Raw genomic sequence first — 19,340 nt, 5'->3', positions numbered from 1 at the left:
GGACCAATATTAGTTCAAGTACAGACATAGGTTGTTTCAGTCGATCAGGTGAAAGTTCACAATTTTTAACTCCCAGTCTCAGAGATGTGGAGAGGTTTGATATAGAATGTGAAGAGTCTAAGAAAGCCTCAACAAAAATAGAAATGGACATTTATGAAGATATGGAGTCTGAGGAAGCTTTAACAGAAGATGAGCATAGTGAGCCTGATCGCTCAACTTCTATCAGTGAGCCTCACTTTCTTCGTTCAAAATCAATAGAGACCGAGGAGGCATCCAAACTAGAAGCATGCACTGATGAACTTGATGCAGACATAGTAGCTGCTGATAGTGAGGATGCAATGCTACAGATACATTGCTTGGAGAAAGATGTTGCTGTTGGAGAGTTAGTGCCCTGGAGTGCGACCCAAGAGGGTGAGGATGATGACGACGATGTAGCTTTCAATGCACGAGTTGAGGCAGAGGAACAGAGGATTATGGGTCTTGTAGATGACAAACGAACACCTGACACGACACCTGGTCGAACTCCATCCGAAGAGGTGACACCCAGCCCATTTCAGTTTCAGGAGGGAAAACTATTTGAAATGACCAGAGGAGGTGCCATTGACATGACTAGAAGAAGTTTTGAAGAAGATGGATATGCTTTCTTTCAAATAGGGGAACACCCAGTCGACGAGGTTGTTGCAGAGGAAGCTGGAGAAGATCAAACAGATCACATTATGCTAGATTACAGTATTTCTGGAACAGAGATCCCCCTCCAAGAGATCCAACTTTCATCTGTCACTGATGGTTCCCATGAACAGGTTCCAGTTCCTAAACCTAGAACTCTCATTAAAACCACAACTGATATGGCTGAAAGTGAACACTCACTCCTTCAGTCTGATCTTGGAAGCTCCACAGAGGTTCAGTTGGGCTCCCCAAAGTCTTTGGTGAGCCTAATGAATGCTCAGAGTGAAGCTGAAAGCCCAAAAGATCTTGGACTGGGCTACCTAGACTCTACCATAGCTGACCTTCAATCAGCCACGTCAACTGTTACCCGCTCTGTGTACTCAGAACAGAGACAGGATTCCTCTGAATCCTCTCCAGAGGACGAGGAAGATGAAGAGGACCAGTGCTCGGTTATCGAAATGCCTGCTTCAACTCATAGTAACGTAGGACGTTCCGGTGACGTTGCAGTTGGGTTTGACAGTCCCGCAGAATATGAGGGCGCACCGCCTCCTGTCATATCAGAAGAAGCCAATATATATATTGATAATGGAGGTTCTAAAACTGTCACACTGATACCTGAAGGGAGCCAGGGTCAGAGACTTAAACTGGATGATTCTACCTACTCAAAGCCCAGGGCTCAGTCTGATGGTGAGCCAGAAAAAGGCTGTAGTACAGACAACAGAGGTCATTCGGACAGTGACCATCTCGTTGTGAAATCCAAATGTCCTCCTTCCAGACTCCCTGTCTTTACTAAGCAAAGATCTACTCCTCACTCATCCTCCTCCACTTCTAAAGCTAGCAGAGATCAACTCTCCTTGACTGAGGAGCCATCTAACAGGTCGTCATTGGATGCTGAGGATATCAACAGTGCTGATCACGGGAGTCCAGATTTAGTTATCTTCAAATATGACAATCAGGCTTGTTCGGATCCTGAGGTCAGACGTTTGCCACGTGTGCGACCATCCTCTGTCACAGAGGACGTATTTGAGTCCAGGCCCATCTGGGATGACACAGTCGAAACTCAGATGCAGAGAATCAGCGATGACCAAACTCCAGAGCATACCCAAGGTATTCCCAGATGTTAATGGGTTTCGCCTCCCTTTGCTCTTTCTATGCTCCTTTTAAACAATCTTTTTTGTTCTTTCTCTTTCTCAATTTCCACCGTAAAATCATTTCATGTTGTGTTGTTTTATCGTGAGCTGTGTCATTGTGTCATGTCTTTCATTGTGTCATATGTTTCTGTCTTTCATTGTGTCACATGTTTCTGTTTCTCATGTTATGTTTTGTTACATTTGTGGTGTATTTTGGCTGTCTTGTTGTTTTGTTTCCATATGTATGTATGTATGTATGTATATGTACACACAATCTCAAGATTGGCTGGCTTTGTTATTACAGTAGCTCTTCAGTAGCTTGAGTAGGCATTGTGAAGCACAGTTTTCGTATATTATCCACTTATTAATAACTGAATTACTAATGCAGCTTTACTATGGCGCTTTCATTGCTTATGCTGTGGTTAACCTATAAGATGTGCACAGTTTGTGATGAAATAGGAAAACCACCAACACATAACCTCATGAGCATGACAAAAGAAAAATCACACCATTGTGTCAGTATCCATTCCATTTGATTTCACATATTACAGCCTATAACATAGAGGCCACAGTTTACAAATCTATTTTCACCACTTTCAAATTGGCATTCCTATTTTGGGCATGTCATAGGTGAAAATATTCAAATAGTGTGGAAAACTTTGAATGATTGCAAAAATAGCGCATCTAGAAGCTCACAGCGTGTTACGGTTGTTCTAAGCTTGTAGATCATCTATTTTTACTACTTTTGCACAACACTGGCTTAGCTGTTACCTGTACATGTAGACAAAGTATACTCAAGATGACTGGGGCCTGTAATGCTGAATGCTGTGTTGTCAGTGTTGTCTTTGTACCTTGGATCATGAGCTATGATGACAATTGGTGTCATGTTTGCCTCCGGTGGCATTTCTAGTGGATTGGCAGGATGATGCTGACAGGAAAGAGGAGACACTAGCCATCATTGCAGACCTTCTTGGGTTCAGCTGGACTGGTAAGCCGCCATGGCATATGTATTTTAGTTCTTGTTATTTTATTTTGTGTTATCTAATGAATTGCCAATGTCATCCTCATTATTGAAATGAAATATCATTTCAATAATGGGCACTATCCCCTCCCATGTCCAGGTTTTAGTGTGCGTGTAAACACAAACTTTGTCCTAACACAAACATTAAATGCCATTGATATTGATTTTACATCATAGTGTGACATTAAAAACTGGACATAGGATGTGATTGGCCGGAATGCGATGATGTATGCTGATGTATGATGTTAAGAGCGCCCCTCACTTCACACGGGTGTGATTTTTATACTGTATATTGTTGAAAACGGGATATGTCATTTCAGTACAGCTATAGGGAGAGCTGAATTTACATTATGTGAAACACAATCTAACACATTTTCTGAATATAATATGTGTAGAATATTATGTGTAGAATCAGACAGAAACAGTATGTTACATTTAGGGGTGATAGTGTGAACACACACTATCTAAACCTATTTGCCATTTTTTACTATTTTAAAACATTTTCAACTAGCCAATCTCCATTGACATGTGAGCTTGTAGATCATCTATATGAACTATTTTAAAATGTTTTAATATAGTAATGGCAAATAAAGATATAGAGTGTCTATTTTATGCCATGATGATGTACGATGATGTACGCCCCTCACTTCACACGGGTGTGATTTGTTTTAAATTGCTAGAGCTGGCACGGGAGCTGGACTTCAATGAGGATGAGATCCAGCTGGTGAGGACAGAGAATCCGAACTCCCTCCAGGAGCAGAGCCACGCCCTTCTGCAACGCTGGACTGAACAGGAAGGAAAGCATGCCACAGGTACATCGTTCTCACAGAGCCACTGAACACTAAAATCACTTTTTTTAGTTAGTAAATGATGTATTGGGCCACTTCATGATTCTAGCCATTTCCCTGTGTTCGTTGCAAAGGCACAGCTAGGTCTCCTTGTTTCCAGTGCATATTTCACATTAGTCCCACCCTCTAAGGGTTGAAAACGGTACAGTACAACATCATACCACACTGGCCATGACCACCAGGAGGGTACCACTTTAAATAAGGGCAACCAATACAGCTCAGAGAATCTGGGGCAATTTGACCTGAAATGCATTTTTTTTTTTTTGTTGGGTACAGCATAAAATCCAAGCAGTGCAGCGGCTGCAGCCAGGGGCTCCGAGCGTTTGATTAGACCTCGGTCTGTTATAGAGCGGAGCAGTCATTATCAGGAAATAACACACAGCTGAATTCTGTGATTAACCAATCAGAATCAAGCATTCAACCAAGCCAAGTGTAATATGCCCAGTTAAAGCACCATTCTGTCGCAGGTACTTGCAAGTAGTTGCATGGCGAATCATTGGTGTGGTTTGGGCCTAACTGACAAACCCATTCATCATTCCATTAACGTTTTGTGCTCAATTTAATTTACATTTACTTTAATCAGTCTTCAATGTTTTATATATTCCACTTAGCTAAAATAGCTATGGTATGGTGATAGATAGTAATGGTGAAAACTATTTTTTTAATATGATTTCATTGTATGTATTGCTTATGTTTTAATGTAATGCTATTGTGGCCACAGAGGACGGTCTGATCAAGAGGCTGACCAAGATCAACCGTATGGACATCGTCCATCTCATTGAAACACAAATGAACAAGTCTGTTCAAGAGCAAACATCGAGAACCTATGCGGAGATAGAGAAGACATTGGATCACAGTGAAGGTACTGACACTTAAAAACAAAACACAAAACAAACAATCAATCAAAGGCACAATCTTGAATGTTTTAGACCACTGTTTCCCTTGGGTCGCGGACATTTCTTTTGGCCAGAAACCAATCCCAAAAAAAGCAAACATTTTCATGAATTCGAAACAAATTAAATTTCCAGTAATTTCATGAAGTTAATAAAAAGAAAAATCTAAATGATAAAACAAATGTTTAATTGTTTAAAGTACGAGAAATCTCAGACTTTCAGTACACCATTTATATGCCAACTATGAGAAATCTCTGAGATAAAGTTTTATATCAAATATGAAACGGTTTAGCTGAAAATCTACTTTTAACACCGGCCCAGTTGCTAGGCAAAGCCTTGCATACCGAGTCCCATTTAAAATAGGATTTTCCCTTGCTGTTTTCTCTGAAACTACAAGCGCTGTCCGTGGTTTTGGTCATCCATCCGCGGTTCGTATCTGATTTGATTGACCAGATTTTTTCATCACATCGCGATTGAAATATTAACGTTTCTAGCGAAAGATAAACAGCGTGAGCTAATTTCTTCAAGCTGTTTTTTTTACAATGGAGGTCTGCAAATCGGGAAAACGGAAGCGAAAGTGAGTGAATATGGCAATTTAGTAGTTAAAATAGCCGATATACAAGATCACAACGTAGTGCAAAGTAATGCATTCTGCTATTTTCACTAGCTTCAGTCCCGGGTAAACGTCTAATTTATCTTTTAGGTCTCGAGCTAAAATGTTCTAGACCACACTATAACACTGTAATCGCCAAACAGTCATCTAGTCATCTGTTTAGATGAGAGTTGATGTATACTGTATCTGCTATCCTAGTTACTCTATAGCACATATTTGTCTTCTTAACAGTCTATTTACTCGACCACCTGCACATTGTTGGTTGAATGGTGTCATCATGGCACTTGCCTTACACTTTGTATATTGGTGCCGTCAGGTGGAAACCGCTCCTTTTTATTATTAAATTGTGTAAAAGACGATCTACAAGCTTACAATGCCTCGCATCGCGAAGTGTTTTCAGAGATTGTAGATTTCCAAAAGTAGCTAGGGCATTCATTTACAAAAAAAGGTCTCTGCCCGACAGCAACAAGTAAATGCCCAAAATATAAATGTGTGCACAATGCACACATGTATAAAAATGTGCATGATTGTGTTTCTTTATGGCAGTGTCGGTAGCACTATCGTCAGTGCAAGAGGAAGTAGAAAGCCCTAGAATGGTGCGACTGATGGAGGTGGAGTCAGACCGCAGACCGCCCCCTGCTGTCTCGGAAGAGGACCTGTCGGTGGCTTCTCTCTTGGACATGCCTTCCTGGGCGGAGGCTGCTGGACACACCCACTCAGACAGCATGCACGGTGACCTGCTGGAGGAACTAGAGATCCCACAGTACGTTTATTCAAAATTACTCTGGATACTCGAGTTGTCAGATTGTTGCCACAACAAGTTAACGTAATAACAAAAATACATTTTGTTTGTAACGCACTACAGGGTTTAAAAACAATGGCATGACAAAAGAAAAAAACTAAAAACGAATTAAGGTGTATATAAAAACCTAGATAACTCTTCATGTGACCACTGCGCTCTGACTTAAGGTGCGTTACCTGTTCAAATCATAACACATAAATAACAGTAATGGGTCATTTCAGTAATTTATTCTTGCATTTTGGACAGGAGACAAACGTTTCGGCTATCCAGCCTTCATCAGTGTCAGTGGACACTGCATTTTGGTCTCCTGTCCAAAATGCAAGAATAAATTACTGAAATGCAGTCTTGGTGTGTGCGACCCATTACCGTTATTTATATGTATATAAAAACCTAAAACACAATACAATAAGATAAAATAAAATTTCACCTAAAGAAACTTTCACAACTGAGCTAGTGGTGGAGCGCTGTCTGTCTGTCTGTCTGCCGTCTGTCTGCTGTCTGTCTCTTTAGCATTTCTGCCGAATCATATTTTATGACCCAGCCTATTTTATCTTTCAGTGAATTGAACACTAACCCCTGGACATCAGAGGATGCCATTGCACGAGAATCTACAACTAATGATGGCATCAATGAGCAAGTAAGTGTGTCTCCTTGCTCAAAAGATGCAGCCCTGTGGAGGCTAGGATCTAAGGTAGATGTCCCCCAGTACAGAGGGAAAGACAATCAACGTGTTGCAGTTACACCCCTAGGGGGTGTCACCAGGCCAATGCAAGCTGATGCAGAGTGCAAAGTCCAAGATGACTCCTGCCAGAGCCCACAGTTGGTGAGAGGTGATGAAGATGAGAAATGGCAATCACCTATAAGGATATCTGCACCTAAAGACATTGGTTTAAGCCAGTCTGAATCAGACCAAGCTGAGGCAGACTTCATTGAGTTTTGGGGTCTTTTTAATGATACACCACAAGTTGGTTCTTATGTCTCCACTGCATTGTTTAACTTTACTCCTAAAGCCAAGCCCAAGACAGATAAAGCCACTGGCAGAGAAATTCCCTCTAGCACAAGCAAGGCTACGTTTTCTGAGCAGTGCCCTATGACTGAAGAAGACAGAGATGAGGATCAAAAAGGCAGGGTCTCTCAGGAACATATAGATGAGATCAGAGCCCACTTTTATAGAATGCTTTATGGTCATGACAAGGCAAGTCTTAAATCCTCAGGTGATCAGGAAGATGATCCCGAGAGCATGTCCTTCATTGACGAACCTGGAGAGGTTTCAAAATTACACAAAGTACACTCCACTGAGCCTACTAACACAGCTAGCATGATGAAACAAACTATGACATCTAGTGGATCTAGTCCGATGGCAATTGTCTCAACTGAGAGGAACGTTAGTTTCTCTTCTGCTAGTCCAGATGGTGATAGTGTAATAGTCAGGGCAAAAACATCCTACAAGCAAACGGCCATTACTTCCAACATTGCTATGCCCATCACCCAACTCACATCACAAGCACCTGGAAAAGAAATAGCATCTGGAAATGAGTATGACCGATTTATACTGTTTTCTGAGAAAGAAGAGATTATGATGTTATCCCCTGAATCTGTGATGTCAATTAGTGATTATAGGGCAATGTCACCTGACTCTCCTTTGGGGGAAAGGAGGATTTTATCTCCAGACTATGCTGATTCATTAGACTGTGATGATTCGTTAGATGATGAGATGTATTTCTCAGATGGGAGTCAATCACCAGAGGTTGAATTAAAATTTCTCGAATATAAAGCATCTTATGTAAAAGCTATGTACGAGTATGAAAAGCCAGCATGTCGTTGGGAAGACTTAGACAGTGCGCTAGATTCATATTCTCTTACAGAGTTCTCTGATGAATTGCGTCCTGGTTCACCTGAGTCCTATGAATCTATGAATGAGTACAGGTCACTGTCTCCTGATTCCCCAGTGCCCGAGTATAGTCCACCTCTACCAGAGTGTCCAATGATACAGGGGGAGTATAGATCATCCTCACCTGTGACTTCAGATATAGATTGTGATGAGTTTTGGCTTGAAGACCTGTTCCCTGACAGTAGAGCATGTTCACCAGACTCGGATATATCTATTGACCGATATACACGTCTTTCCCCAGACTCCCCCATTCCACAGTATGGGCCATTATTACCAGAATATTCTGTGTCTTTGTCTACACATAGCTCTTATTCTGCTGAGTCAGTCTATTTTCACCCGGACTACAGTGATTTATGTCAAGAGGATTTGTTTCCACAAGAAAGACCAGATTCCCCTGAATCTGTGTTCTCGGAAACGGAATATAATGATTCAAATGATTCATTCGCTAATTCCATGGAATTTGTCAGTGCAGACAGTGACACTGAGATGGGGTGGGATTTTGTACAGTTGTCCTCTGTTACAAAGTACCCACTGTCTCCTGAATCAATATGTTCAGATGATGGAAATCGTGCTTATCTAGATGAATTGTCCACCTACACAAGGCCTTCAGAATCGGTTGTGTCTGTTGAGGAGCATAAGTCTCTTTCTCCTGACTCACCAGTTCCCCAGTACAACAATCTGTGTTGTGATTATTATTTACTTTTCTCAGGAAATAGGTCAGCTTCAACAGAGTTAGAAACTTCAGACTGGGAATATTCAGATATTTGTCTGGAAGGATTAACTCAAGAGGAAAGACTAGATTCACCTGCTTCTCTCGCATCACTTGATGAATACAGAACCCTGTCTCCTGACTCTCCTGTCCCCCAATTTACATGTCTCTTGGATCAGTCTTCTATTTGGTCAGATAGATCAAATTCTCCAGATTCAACGATGTCGGATGTAGAATATGCTGATTTAAGTCTACACGAGCTGTATTATGAGAATAGAGCTGATTCACCAGGCTCTGTTGTGCTACAGATACCATCATATAGAACAGGATTCCCTGGCTGTGAGACTGAGCTAAACACAAATAGTAGTCCAGGTTCTCAGTTCATTTCAGGAGACTACTATCTACATTCAAATTCAAGTGCATATTCTTTACCATTGCATTTGGATGTTGACTACACTGAGATAGATAGCTGTAAGGAACGATTGTCTTGGAACAAGCCAGATGCCCTTGAAACAGAGATGTCAGAGAGGGACATCAGATCTTCCTCTCCAGAATCGGAGGCATCTCAATGCAGTTTTTCATTCTATGAACTGTTAGTTTCTGAAGCAGACAGAGCACAACTAAGGAGCCAGTATTGTGATTATTATTTACTATACTCAGGAGGAAAGCCAGGTGAGGTATCTTTGGAGACTTTAAAATCAGTTAGTGAAGGAGATTTAAAGAGTAAAGAGAGTTTATGGAAAGACGAAAGTCAAAGAATTGTGTCACCAGAAGCATTGTCTACAGATATTGTTTCATCATATCTCCAGGACTGGTTGGTAGATATTAGACAATCGTCACCAGAATCTGTGATATCAACTGAGGGACATCTCTCTCCTGAATTGGCAATATCGGAATTCATTAATCTACATTGTGATTATTTTATTAAATATTCTGAAAGTAGACCAGTGTCTCCTCTGTCAAGAATCGAAAACTCTGGATATTTTCTTGAATCGTATGATGAAAAACTACGACCCATGATTCTGCCATCTCCGAAATCTCTAGCTTATGCAGATTCTATGCCATTTAATCATATTCAACACTCGGAAATATCAGGTGAAAAGGAAAGGCAACTTGAAGTCAAACTGCCACCTGAATCAGAATATCCAAAGTCAAAAACCACGACTGATGAGAATAGACAAAATACACCTGTATTATCACGAGAATCCATAGCATCAGCTGACGGATACAGTCTTTCGCCATCAATTTGTGGCAAACTTAAAAAGCAATACTCTTATTACTATTTGCATTACTCTAGAAGTAGTCAATCATCACCACTCTCAATGATTTCAGATGAGCACAGAGTTGCTATACAGACCAGGCCTACACCACAAGATACTCAGTCATCAGATGATTACTCAAATGCTAATGATCCCTACTCAGACTCTGGTCAAGTTAAAGATGTGACACCATCATCCGGACCAGTGGTGTTTAACTTTGTTCACAGACCCAAATATGATTTAAGGTTCATGGATTCAATCTCTCCGAAGACGTTGGCATTAAACCTTGATGCTGAATTCAACAGTACAGAACATGAGTCTTCTCTGGTCCAATGGAAGACTGACTTCAGAATGGAGTCTGTTCAATCACATGCTGGACCAGATTATCCAAAATTATGTAAGTTTAAGCAGAGGTTTAGTAACAGGCCCTTGTCCCCAGAATCAATATCTTCAGATTTTGATCATTCACACCTGCAGGACTGGTTGGCAGGACTTAGGCCATCTTCCCCAGGGTCTGTGTCATCACTTGAAGAGTTCTACTTGTCTGACCACCCAACACTTGGCCAAGTCAGCGATCAACATTGTAATTACTACTTACAGTATACTGGAGGTAGACCTGAGTCACCTCGGTCTATGGTGTCAGATATTGAGTACTCTGGTTATTGTTTGGAGGACTTGTTTGATGAAAGCAGGCCAGACTCACCAGACTCATTCACATCACATGAGAAAACTCAGCAAATTAACGATTCACTAGCTGCACTGAGAATACTGTCAGCAGTGAAACATCTAAGCTATGCAGATGTTGTGAAATGTACAGCCCAATTGAAAGAGGAAGATCCTAGTGTTCAAAAGCAAGCACATGAAATCAGACCTCTTTCCCCTGAATCATGGTCATCCCACGATGATTACAATCAGTCTTTCCTCGACTATTGGATGACTGAATTAAGACCTCAGTCCACTGACTCCGCACCATCTCTGGATGAATATAGGCCCCTCTCTCCTGACTCTCCCATACCTCAATTCAAATGGCGGGCTTTTGCTTCTGATTTTGGATATCTAGCAAATAGGTCGCCTTCACCAGTGTCAGACACATCAGATTGGGAAGATGCCGATCTATGTCTTGAAAGCCTGTTTGAACGAGCTAGACCAGATTCTCCAGAATCCATTTTAGCAGACATGGAACAGCTATCTCATGAGAGGCCCCTTTCCCCAGAATCAATGTCTTCAGATTTTGAGTTTTCACAGTTGCAGGACTGGTTGGAAGACTTTAGACCATCTTCCCCAGGGTCTGTGGCATCACTTGACGAGTGTCACTTGTTTGACCACCCGACAGTTGGCCAAGTCAGCGATCAACATTGTAATTACTACTTACAGTATACTGGAGGTAGACCTGAGTCACCTCGGTCTATGGTGTCAGATATTGAGTACTCTGGTTATTGTTTGGAGGACTTGTTTGATGAAAGCAGGCCAGACTCACCAGACTCATTCACATCACATGAGAAAACTCAGCAAATTAACGATTCACTAGCTGCACTGAGAATACTGTCAGCAGTGAAACATCTAAGCTATGCAGATGTTGTGAAATGTACAGCCCAATTGAAAGAGGAAGATCCTAGTGTTCAAAAGCAAGCACATGAAATCAGACCTCTTTCCCCTGAATCATGGTCATCCCACGATGATTACAATCAGTCTTTCCTCGACTATTGGATGACTGAATTAAGACCTCAGTCCACTGACTCCGCACCATCTCTGGATGAATATAGGCCCCTCTCTCCTGACTCTCCCATACCTCAATTCAAATGGCGGGCTTTTGCTTCTGATTTTGGATATCTAGCAAATAGGTCGCCTTCACCAGTGTCAGACACATCAGATTGGGAAGATGCCGATCTATGTCTTGAAAGCCTGTTTGAACGAGCTAGACCAGATTCTCCAGAATCCATTTTAGCAGACATGGAACAGCTATCTCGTGAGAGGCCCCTTTCCCCAGAATCAATGTCTTCAGATTTTGAGTTTTCACAGTTGCAGGACTGGTTGGCAGACTTTAGACCATCTTCCCCAGGGTCTGTGGCATCACTTGACGAGTGTCACTTGTTTGACCACCCGACAGTTGGCCAAGTCAGTGATCAACATTGTAATTACTACTTACAGTATACTGGAGGTAGACCTGAGTCACCTCGGTCTATGGTGTCAGATATTGAATACTCTGGTTATTGTTTGGAGGACTTGTTTGATGAAAGCAGGCCAGACTCACCAGACTCATTCACATCACACGAGAAAACTCAGCAAATTAACGATTCACTAGCTGCACTTAGAATAGTGTCAGCAGTTAAACATCTAAGCTATGCAGATGTCAAAGGTAGAGCCCAATTGAAGGAGTCAGATCCTAGCGTTAAACAGGATGCCCATGAAATCAGACCTCTTTCCCCTGAATCATGGTCATCCCATGATGATTACAATCAGTCTTTCCTCGACTATTGGATGACTGAATTAAGACCTCAGTCCACTGACTCCGCACCATCTCTGGATGAATATAGGCCCCTCTCTCCTGACTCTCCCATACCTCAATTCAAATGGCGGGCTTTTGCTTCTGATTTTGGATATCTAGCAAATAGGTCGCCTTCACCAGTGTCAGACACATCAGATTGGGAAGATGCCGATCTATGTCTTGAAAGCCTGTTTGAACGAGCTAGACCAGATTCTCCAGAATCCATTTTAGCAGACATGGAACAGCTATCTCGTGAGAGGCCCCTTTCCCCAGAATCAATGTCTTCAGATTTTGAGTTTTCACAGTTGCAGGACTGGTTGGCAGACTTTAGACCATCTTCCCCAGGGTCTGTGGCATCACTTGACGAGTGTCACTTGTTTGACCACCCGACAGTTGGCCAAGTCAGCGATCAACATTGTAATTACTACTTACAGTATACTGGAGGTAGACCTGAGTCACCTCGGTCTATGGTGTCAGATATTGAGTACTCTGGTTATTGTTTGGAGGACTTGTTTGATGAAAGCAGGCCAGACTCACCAGACTCATTCACATCACATGAGAAAACTCAGCAAATTAACGATTCACTAGCTGCACTGAGAATACTGTCAGCAGTGAAACATCTAAGCTATGCAGATGTTGTGAAATGTACAGCCCAATTGAAAGAGGAAGATCCTAGTGTTCAAAAGCAAGCACATGAAATCAGACCTCTTTCCCCTGAATCATGGTCATCCCACGATGATTACAATCAGTCTTTCCTCGACTATTGGATGACTGAATTAAGACCTCAGTCCACTGACTCCGCACCATCTCTGGATGAATATAGGCCCCTCTCTCCTGACTCTCCCATACCTCAATTCAAATGGCGGGCTTTTGCTTCTGATTTTGGATATCTAGCAAATAGGTCGCCTTCACCAGTGTCAGACACATCAGATTGGGAAGATGCCGATCTATGTCTTGAAAGCCTGTTTGAACGAGCTAGACCAGATTCTCCAGAATCCATTTTAGCAGACATGGAACAGCTATCTCGTGAGAGGCCCCTTTCCCCAGAATCAATGTCTTCAGATTTTGAGTTTTCACAGTTGCAGGACTGGTTGGCAGACTTTAGACCATCTTCCCCAGGGTCTGTGGCATCACTTGACGAGTGTCACTTGTTTGACCACCCGACAGTTGGCCAAGTCAGTGATCAACATTGTAATTACTACTTACAGTATACTGGAGGTAGACCTGAGTCACCTCGGTCTATGGTGTCAGATATTGAATACTCTGGTTATTGTTTGGAGGACTTGTTTGATGAAAGCAGGCCAGACTCACCAGACTCATTCACATCACACGAGAAAACTCAGCAAATTAACGATTCACTAGCTGCACTTAGAATAGTGTCAGCAGTTAAACATCTAAGCTATGCAGATGTCAAAGGTAGAGCCCAATTGAAGGAGTCAGATCCTAGCGTTAAACAGGATGCCCATGAAATCAGACCTCTTTCCCCTGAATCATGGTCATCCCATGATGATTACAATCAGTCTTTCCTCGACTATTGGATGACTGAATTAAGACCTCAGTCCACTGACTCCGCACCATCTCTGGATGAATATAGGCCCCTCTCTCCTGACTCTCCCATACCTCAATTCAAATGGCAGGCTTTTGCTTCTTATTTTGGATATCTACCAAATAGGTCGCCTTCACCAGTGTCAGACACATCAGATTGGGAAGATGCCGATCTATGTCTTGAAAGCCTGTTTGAACGAGCTAGACCAGATTCTCCAGAATCCATTTTAGCAGACATGGAACAGCTATCTCGTGAGAGGCCCCTTTCCCCAGAATCAATGTCTTCAGATTTTGAGTTTTCACAGTTGCAGGACTGGTTGGCAGACTTTAGACCATCTTCCCCAGGGTCTGTGGCATCACTTGACGAGTGTCACTTGTTTGACCACCCGACAGTTGGCCAAGTCAGCGATCAACATTGTAATTACTACTTACAGTATACTGGAGGTAGACCTGAGTCACCTCTGTCTATGGTGTCAGATATTGAGTACTCTGGTTATTGTTTGGAGGACTTGTTTGATGAAAGCAGGCAAGACTCACCAGACTCATTCACATCACACGAGAAAACTCAGCAAATTAACGATTCACTAGCTGCACTGAGAATACTGTCAGCAGTGAAACATCTAAGCTATGCAGATGTCAAAGGTAGAGCCCAATTGAAGGAGTCAGATCCTAGCGTTAAACAGGATGCCCATGAAATCAGACCTCTTTCCCCTGAATCATGGTCATCCCACGATGATTACAATCAGTCTTTCCTCGACTATTGGATGACTGAATTAAGACCTCAGTCCACTGACTCCGCACCATCTCTGGATGAATTTAGGTCCCTCTCTCCTGACTCACCCATACCTGAGTTTAAATGGGCGGTTTATGTTTATGATTTTGGATATCTAGCAAATAGGTCGCCTTCACCAGTGTCAGACACATCAGATTGGGAAGATGCCGATCTATGTCTTGAAAGCCTGTTTGAACAAGCTAGACCAGATTCTCCAGAATCCATTTTAGCAGACATGGAACAGCTATCTCGTGAGAGGCCCCTTTCCCCAGAATCAATGTCTTCAGATTTTGAGTTTTCACAGTTGCAGGACTGGTTGGCAGACTTTAGACCATCTTCCCCAGGGTCTGTGGCATCACTTGACGAGTGTCACTTGTTTGACCACCCGACAGTTGGCCAAGTCAGCGATCAACATTGTAATTACTACTTACAGTATACTGGAGGTAGACCTGAGTCACCTCTGTCTATGGTGTCAGATATTGAGTACTCTGGTTATTGTTTGGAGGACTTGTTTGATGAAAGCAGGCCAGACTCACCAGACTCATTCACATCACACGAGAAAACTCAGCAAATTAACGATTCACTAGCTGCACTGAGAATACTGTCAGCAGTGAAACATCTAAGCTATGCAGATGTCAAAGGTAGAGCCCAATTGAAGGAGTCAGATCCTAGCGTTAAACAGGATGCCCATGAAATCAGACCTCTTTCCCCTGAATCATGGTCATCCCACGATGATTACAATCAGTCTTTCCTCGACTATTGGATGACTGAATTAAGACCTCAGTCCACTGACTCCGCACCATCTCTGGATGAATTTAGGTCCCTCTCTCCTGACTCACCCATACCTGAGTTTAAATGGGCGGTTTATGTTTATGATTTTGGATATCTAGCAAATAGGTCACCTTCACCAGTGTCAGACACATCAGATTGGGAAGATGCCGATCTATGTCTTGAAAGCCTGTTTGAACAAGCTAGACCAGATTCTCCAGAATCCATTTTAGCAGACATGGAACAGCTATCTCGTGAGAGGCCCCTTTCCCCAGAATCAATGTCTTCAGATTTTGAGTTTTCACAGTTGCAGGACTGGTTGGCAGACTTTAGACCATCTTCCCCAGGGTCTGTGGCATCACTTGACGAGTGTCACTTGTTTGACCACCCAACAGTTGGCCAAGTCAGTGATCAACATTGTAATTACTACTTACAGTATACTGGAGGTAGACCTGAGTCACCTCGGTCTATGGTGTCAGATATTGAGTACTCTGGTTATTGTTTGGAGGACTTGTTTGATGAAAGCAGGCCAGACTCACCAGACTCATTCACATCACACGAGAAAACTCAGCAAATTAACGATTCACTAGCTGCACTTAGAATAGTGTCAGCAGTTAAACATCTAAGCTATGCAGATGTCAAAGGTAGAGCCCAATTGAAGGAGTCAGATCCTAGCGTTAAACAGGATGCCCATGAAATCAGACCTCTTTCCCCTGAATCATGGTCATCCCATGATGATTACAATCAGTCTTTCCTCGACTATTGGATGACTGAATTAAGACCTCAGTCCACTGACTCCGCACCATCTCTGGATGAATATAGGCCCCTCTCTCCTGACTCTCCCATACCTCAATTCAAATGGCAGGCTTTTGCTTCTTATTTTGGATATCTACCAAATAGGTCGCCTTCACCAGTGTCAGACACATCAGATTGGGAAGATGCCGATCTATGTCTTGAAAGCCTGTTTGAACGAGCTAGACCAGATTCTCCAGAATCCATTTTAGCAGACATGGAACAGCTATCTCGTGAGAGGCCCCTTTCCCCAGAATCAATGTCTTCAGATTTTGAGTTTTCACAGTTGCAGGACTGGTTGGCAGACTTTAGACCATCTTCCCCATGGTCTGTGGCATCACTTGACGAGTGTCACTTGTTTGACCACCCGACAGTTGGCCAAGTCAGCGATCAACATTGTAATTACTACTTACAGTATACTGGAGGTATTCCTGAGTCACCTCGGTCTATGGTGTCAGATATTGAGTACTCTGGTTATTGTTTGGAGGACTTGTTTGATGAAAGCAGGCCAGACTCGCCAGACTCATTCACATCACATGAGAAAACTCAGCAAATTAACGATTCACTAGCTGCACTGAGAATACTGTCAGCAGTGAAACATCTAAGCTATGCAGATGTTGTGAAATGTACAGCCCAATTGAAAGAGGAAGATCCTAGTGTTCAAAAGCAAGCACATGAAATCAGATCTCTTTCCCCTGAATCATGGTCATCCCACGATGATTACAATCAGTCTTTCCTTGACTATTGGATGACTGAATTAAGACCTCAGTCCACTGACTCCGCACCATCTCTGGATGAATATAGGCCCCTCTCTCCTGACTCTCCCATACCTCAATTCAAATGGCGGGCTTTTGCTTCTTATTTTGGATATCTAGCAAATAGGTCGCCTTCACCAGTGTCAGACACATCAGATTGGGAAGATGCCGATCTATGTCTTGAAAGCCTGTTTGAACAAGCTAGACCAGATTCTCCAGAATCCATTTTAGCAGACATGGAACAGCTATCTCGTGAGAGGCCCCTTTCCCCAGAATCAATGTCTTCAGATTTTGAGTTTTCACAGTTGCAGGACTGGTTGGCAGACTTTAGACCATCTTCCCCAGGGTCTGTGGCATCACTTGACGAGTGTCACTTGTTTGACCACCCGACAGTTGGCCAAGTCAGCGATCAACATTGTAATTACTACTTACAGTATACTGGAGGTAGACCTGAGTCACCTCGGTCTATGGTGTCAGATATTGAGTACTCTGGTTATTGTTTGGAGGACTTGTTTGATGAAAGCAGGCCAGACTCACCAGACTCATTCACATCACACGAGAAAACTCAGCAAATTAACGATTCACTAGCTGCACTGAGAATACTGTCAGCAGTGAAACATCTAAGCTATGCAGATGTCAAAGGTAGAGCCCAATTGAAGGAGTCAGATCCTAGCGTTAAACAGGATGCCCATGAAATCAGACCTCTTTCCCCTGAATCATGGTCATCCCACGATGATTACAATCAGTCTTTCCTCGACTATTGGATGACTGAATTAAGACCTCAGTCCACTGACTCCGCACCATCTCTGGATGAATTTAGGTCCCTCTCTCCTGACTCACCCATACCTGAGTTTAAATGGGCGGTTTATGTTTATGATTTTGGATATCTAGCAAATAGGTCGCCTTCACCAGTGTCAGACACATCAGATTGGGAAGATGCCGATCTATGTCTTGAAAGCCTGTTTGAACAAGCTAGACCAGATTCTCCAGAATCCATTTTAGCAGACATGGAACAGCTATCTCGTGAGAGGCCCCTTTCCCCAGAATCAATGTCTTCAGATTTTGAGTTTTCACAGTTGCAGGACTGGTTGGCAGACTTTAGACCATCTTCCCCAGGGTCTGTGGCATCACTTGACGAGTGTCACTTGTTTGACCACCCAACAGTTGGCCAAGTCAGTGATCAACATTGTAATTACTACTTACAGTATACTGGAGGTAGACCTGAGTCACCTCGGTCTATGGTGTCAGATATTGAGTACTCTGGTTATTGTTTGGAGGACTTGTTTGATGAAAGCAGGCCAGACTCACCAGACTCATTCACATCACACGAGAAAACTCAGCAAATTAACGATTCACTAGCTGCACTTAGAATAGTGTCAGCAGTTAAACATCTAAGCTATGCAGATGTCAAAGGTAGAGCCCAATTGAAGGAGTCAGATCCTAGCGTTAAACAGGATGCCCATGAAATCAGACCTCTTTCCCCTGAATCATGGTCATCCCATGATGATTACAATCAGTCTTTCCTCGACTATTGGATGACTGAATTAAGACCTCAGTCCACTGACTCCGCACCATCTCTGGATGAATATAGGCCCCTCTCTCCTGACTCTCCCATACCTCAATTCAAATGGCGGGCTTTTGCTTCTTATTTTGGATATCTAGCAAATAGGTCGCCTTCACCAGTGTCAGACACATCAGATTGGGAAGATGCCGATCTATGTCTTGAAAGCCTGTTTGAACAAGCTAGACCAGATTCTCCAGAATCCATTTTAGCAGACATGGAACAGCTATCTCGTGAGAGGCCCCTTTCCCCAGAATCAATGTCTTCAGATTTTGAGTTTTCACAGTTGCAGGACTGGTTGGCAGACTTTAGACCATCTTCCCCAGGGTCTGTGGCATCACTTGACGAGTGTCACTTGTTTGACCACCCGACAGTTGGCCAAGTCAGCGATCAACATTGTAATTACTACTTACAGTATACTGGAGGTAGACCTGAGTCACCTCGGTCTATGGTGTCAGATATTGAGTACTCTGGTTATTGTTTGGAGGACTTGTTTGATGAAAGCAGGCCAGACTCACCAGACTCATTCACATCACACGAGAAAACTCAGCAAATTAACGATTCACTAGCTGCACTGAGAATACTGTCAGCAGTGAAACATCTAAGCTATGCAGATGTCAAAGGTAGAGCCCAATTGAAGGAGTCAGATCCTAGCGTTAAACAGGATGCCCATGGAATCAGACCTCTTTCCCCTGAATCATGGTCATCCCACGATGATTACAATCAGTCTTTCCTCGACTATTGGATGACTGAATTAAGACCTCAGTCCACTGACTCCGCACCATCTCTGGATGAATTTAGGTCCCTCTCTCCTGACTCACCCATACCTG

The 19,340-nt window shown here is 42.8% G+C and overlaps 1 protein-coding gene across 1 annotated transcript in view; it reads left to right on the top strand.

Annotated features, from left to right (window-relative positions):
• Window positions 1–19,340, top strand: part of LOC310858347 (ankyrin-2-like) — a gene marked incomplete at both ends in the record, with an annotated part of 137,736 nt that overhangs the window by 66,044 nt on the left and 52,352 nt on the right. Inside the window, 5 exons of the mRNA XM_083764452.1 lie at window positions 348–1,773; window positions 2,707–2,784; window positions 3,498–3,629; window positions 4,387–4,527; window positions 5,727–5,934. Of these exons, the coding sequence (XP_083620578.1) occupies window positions 348–1,773; window positions 2,707–2,784; window positions 3,498–3,629; window positions 4,387–4,527; window positions 5,727–5,934 (1,985 nt within the window). The remainder of the gene's footprint in view (window positions 1–347; window positions 1,774–2,706; window positions 2,785–3,497; window positions 3,630–4,386; window positions 4,528–5,726; window positions 5,935–19,340) is intronic.

The sequence above is a fragment of the Protomyctophum parallelum genome, assembly GCF_964188405.1.
Source record: "Protomyctophum parallelum genome assembly, chromosome: 5".
NCBI lineage: Eukaryota > Metazoa > Chordata > Actinopteri > Myctophiformes > Myctophidae > Protomyctophum > Protomyctophum parallelum.
Note: the sequence above shows the minus strand (reverse complement) of the source record. Positions and strands in the feature narration are given on the sequence as shown.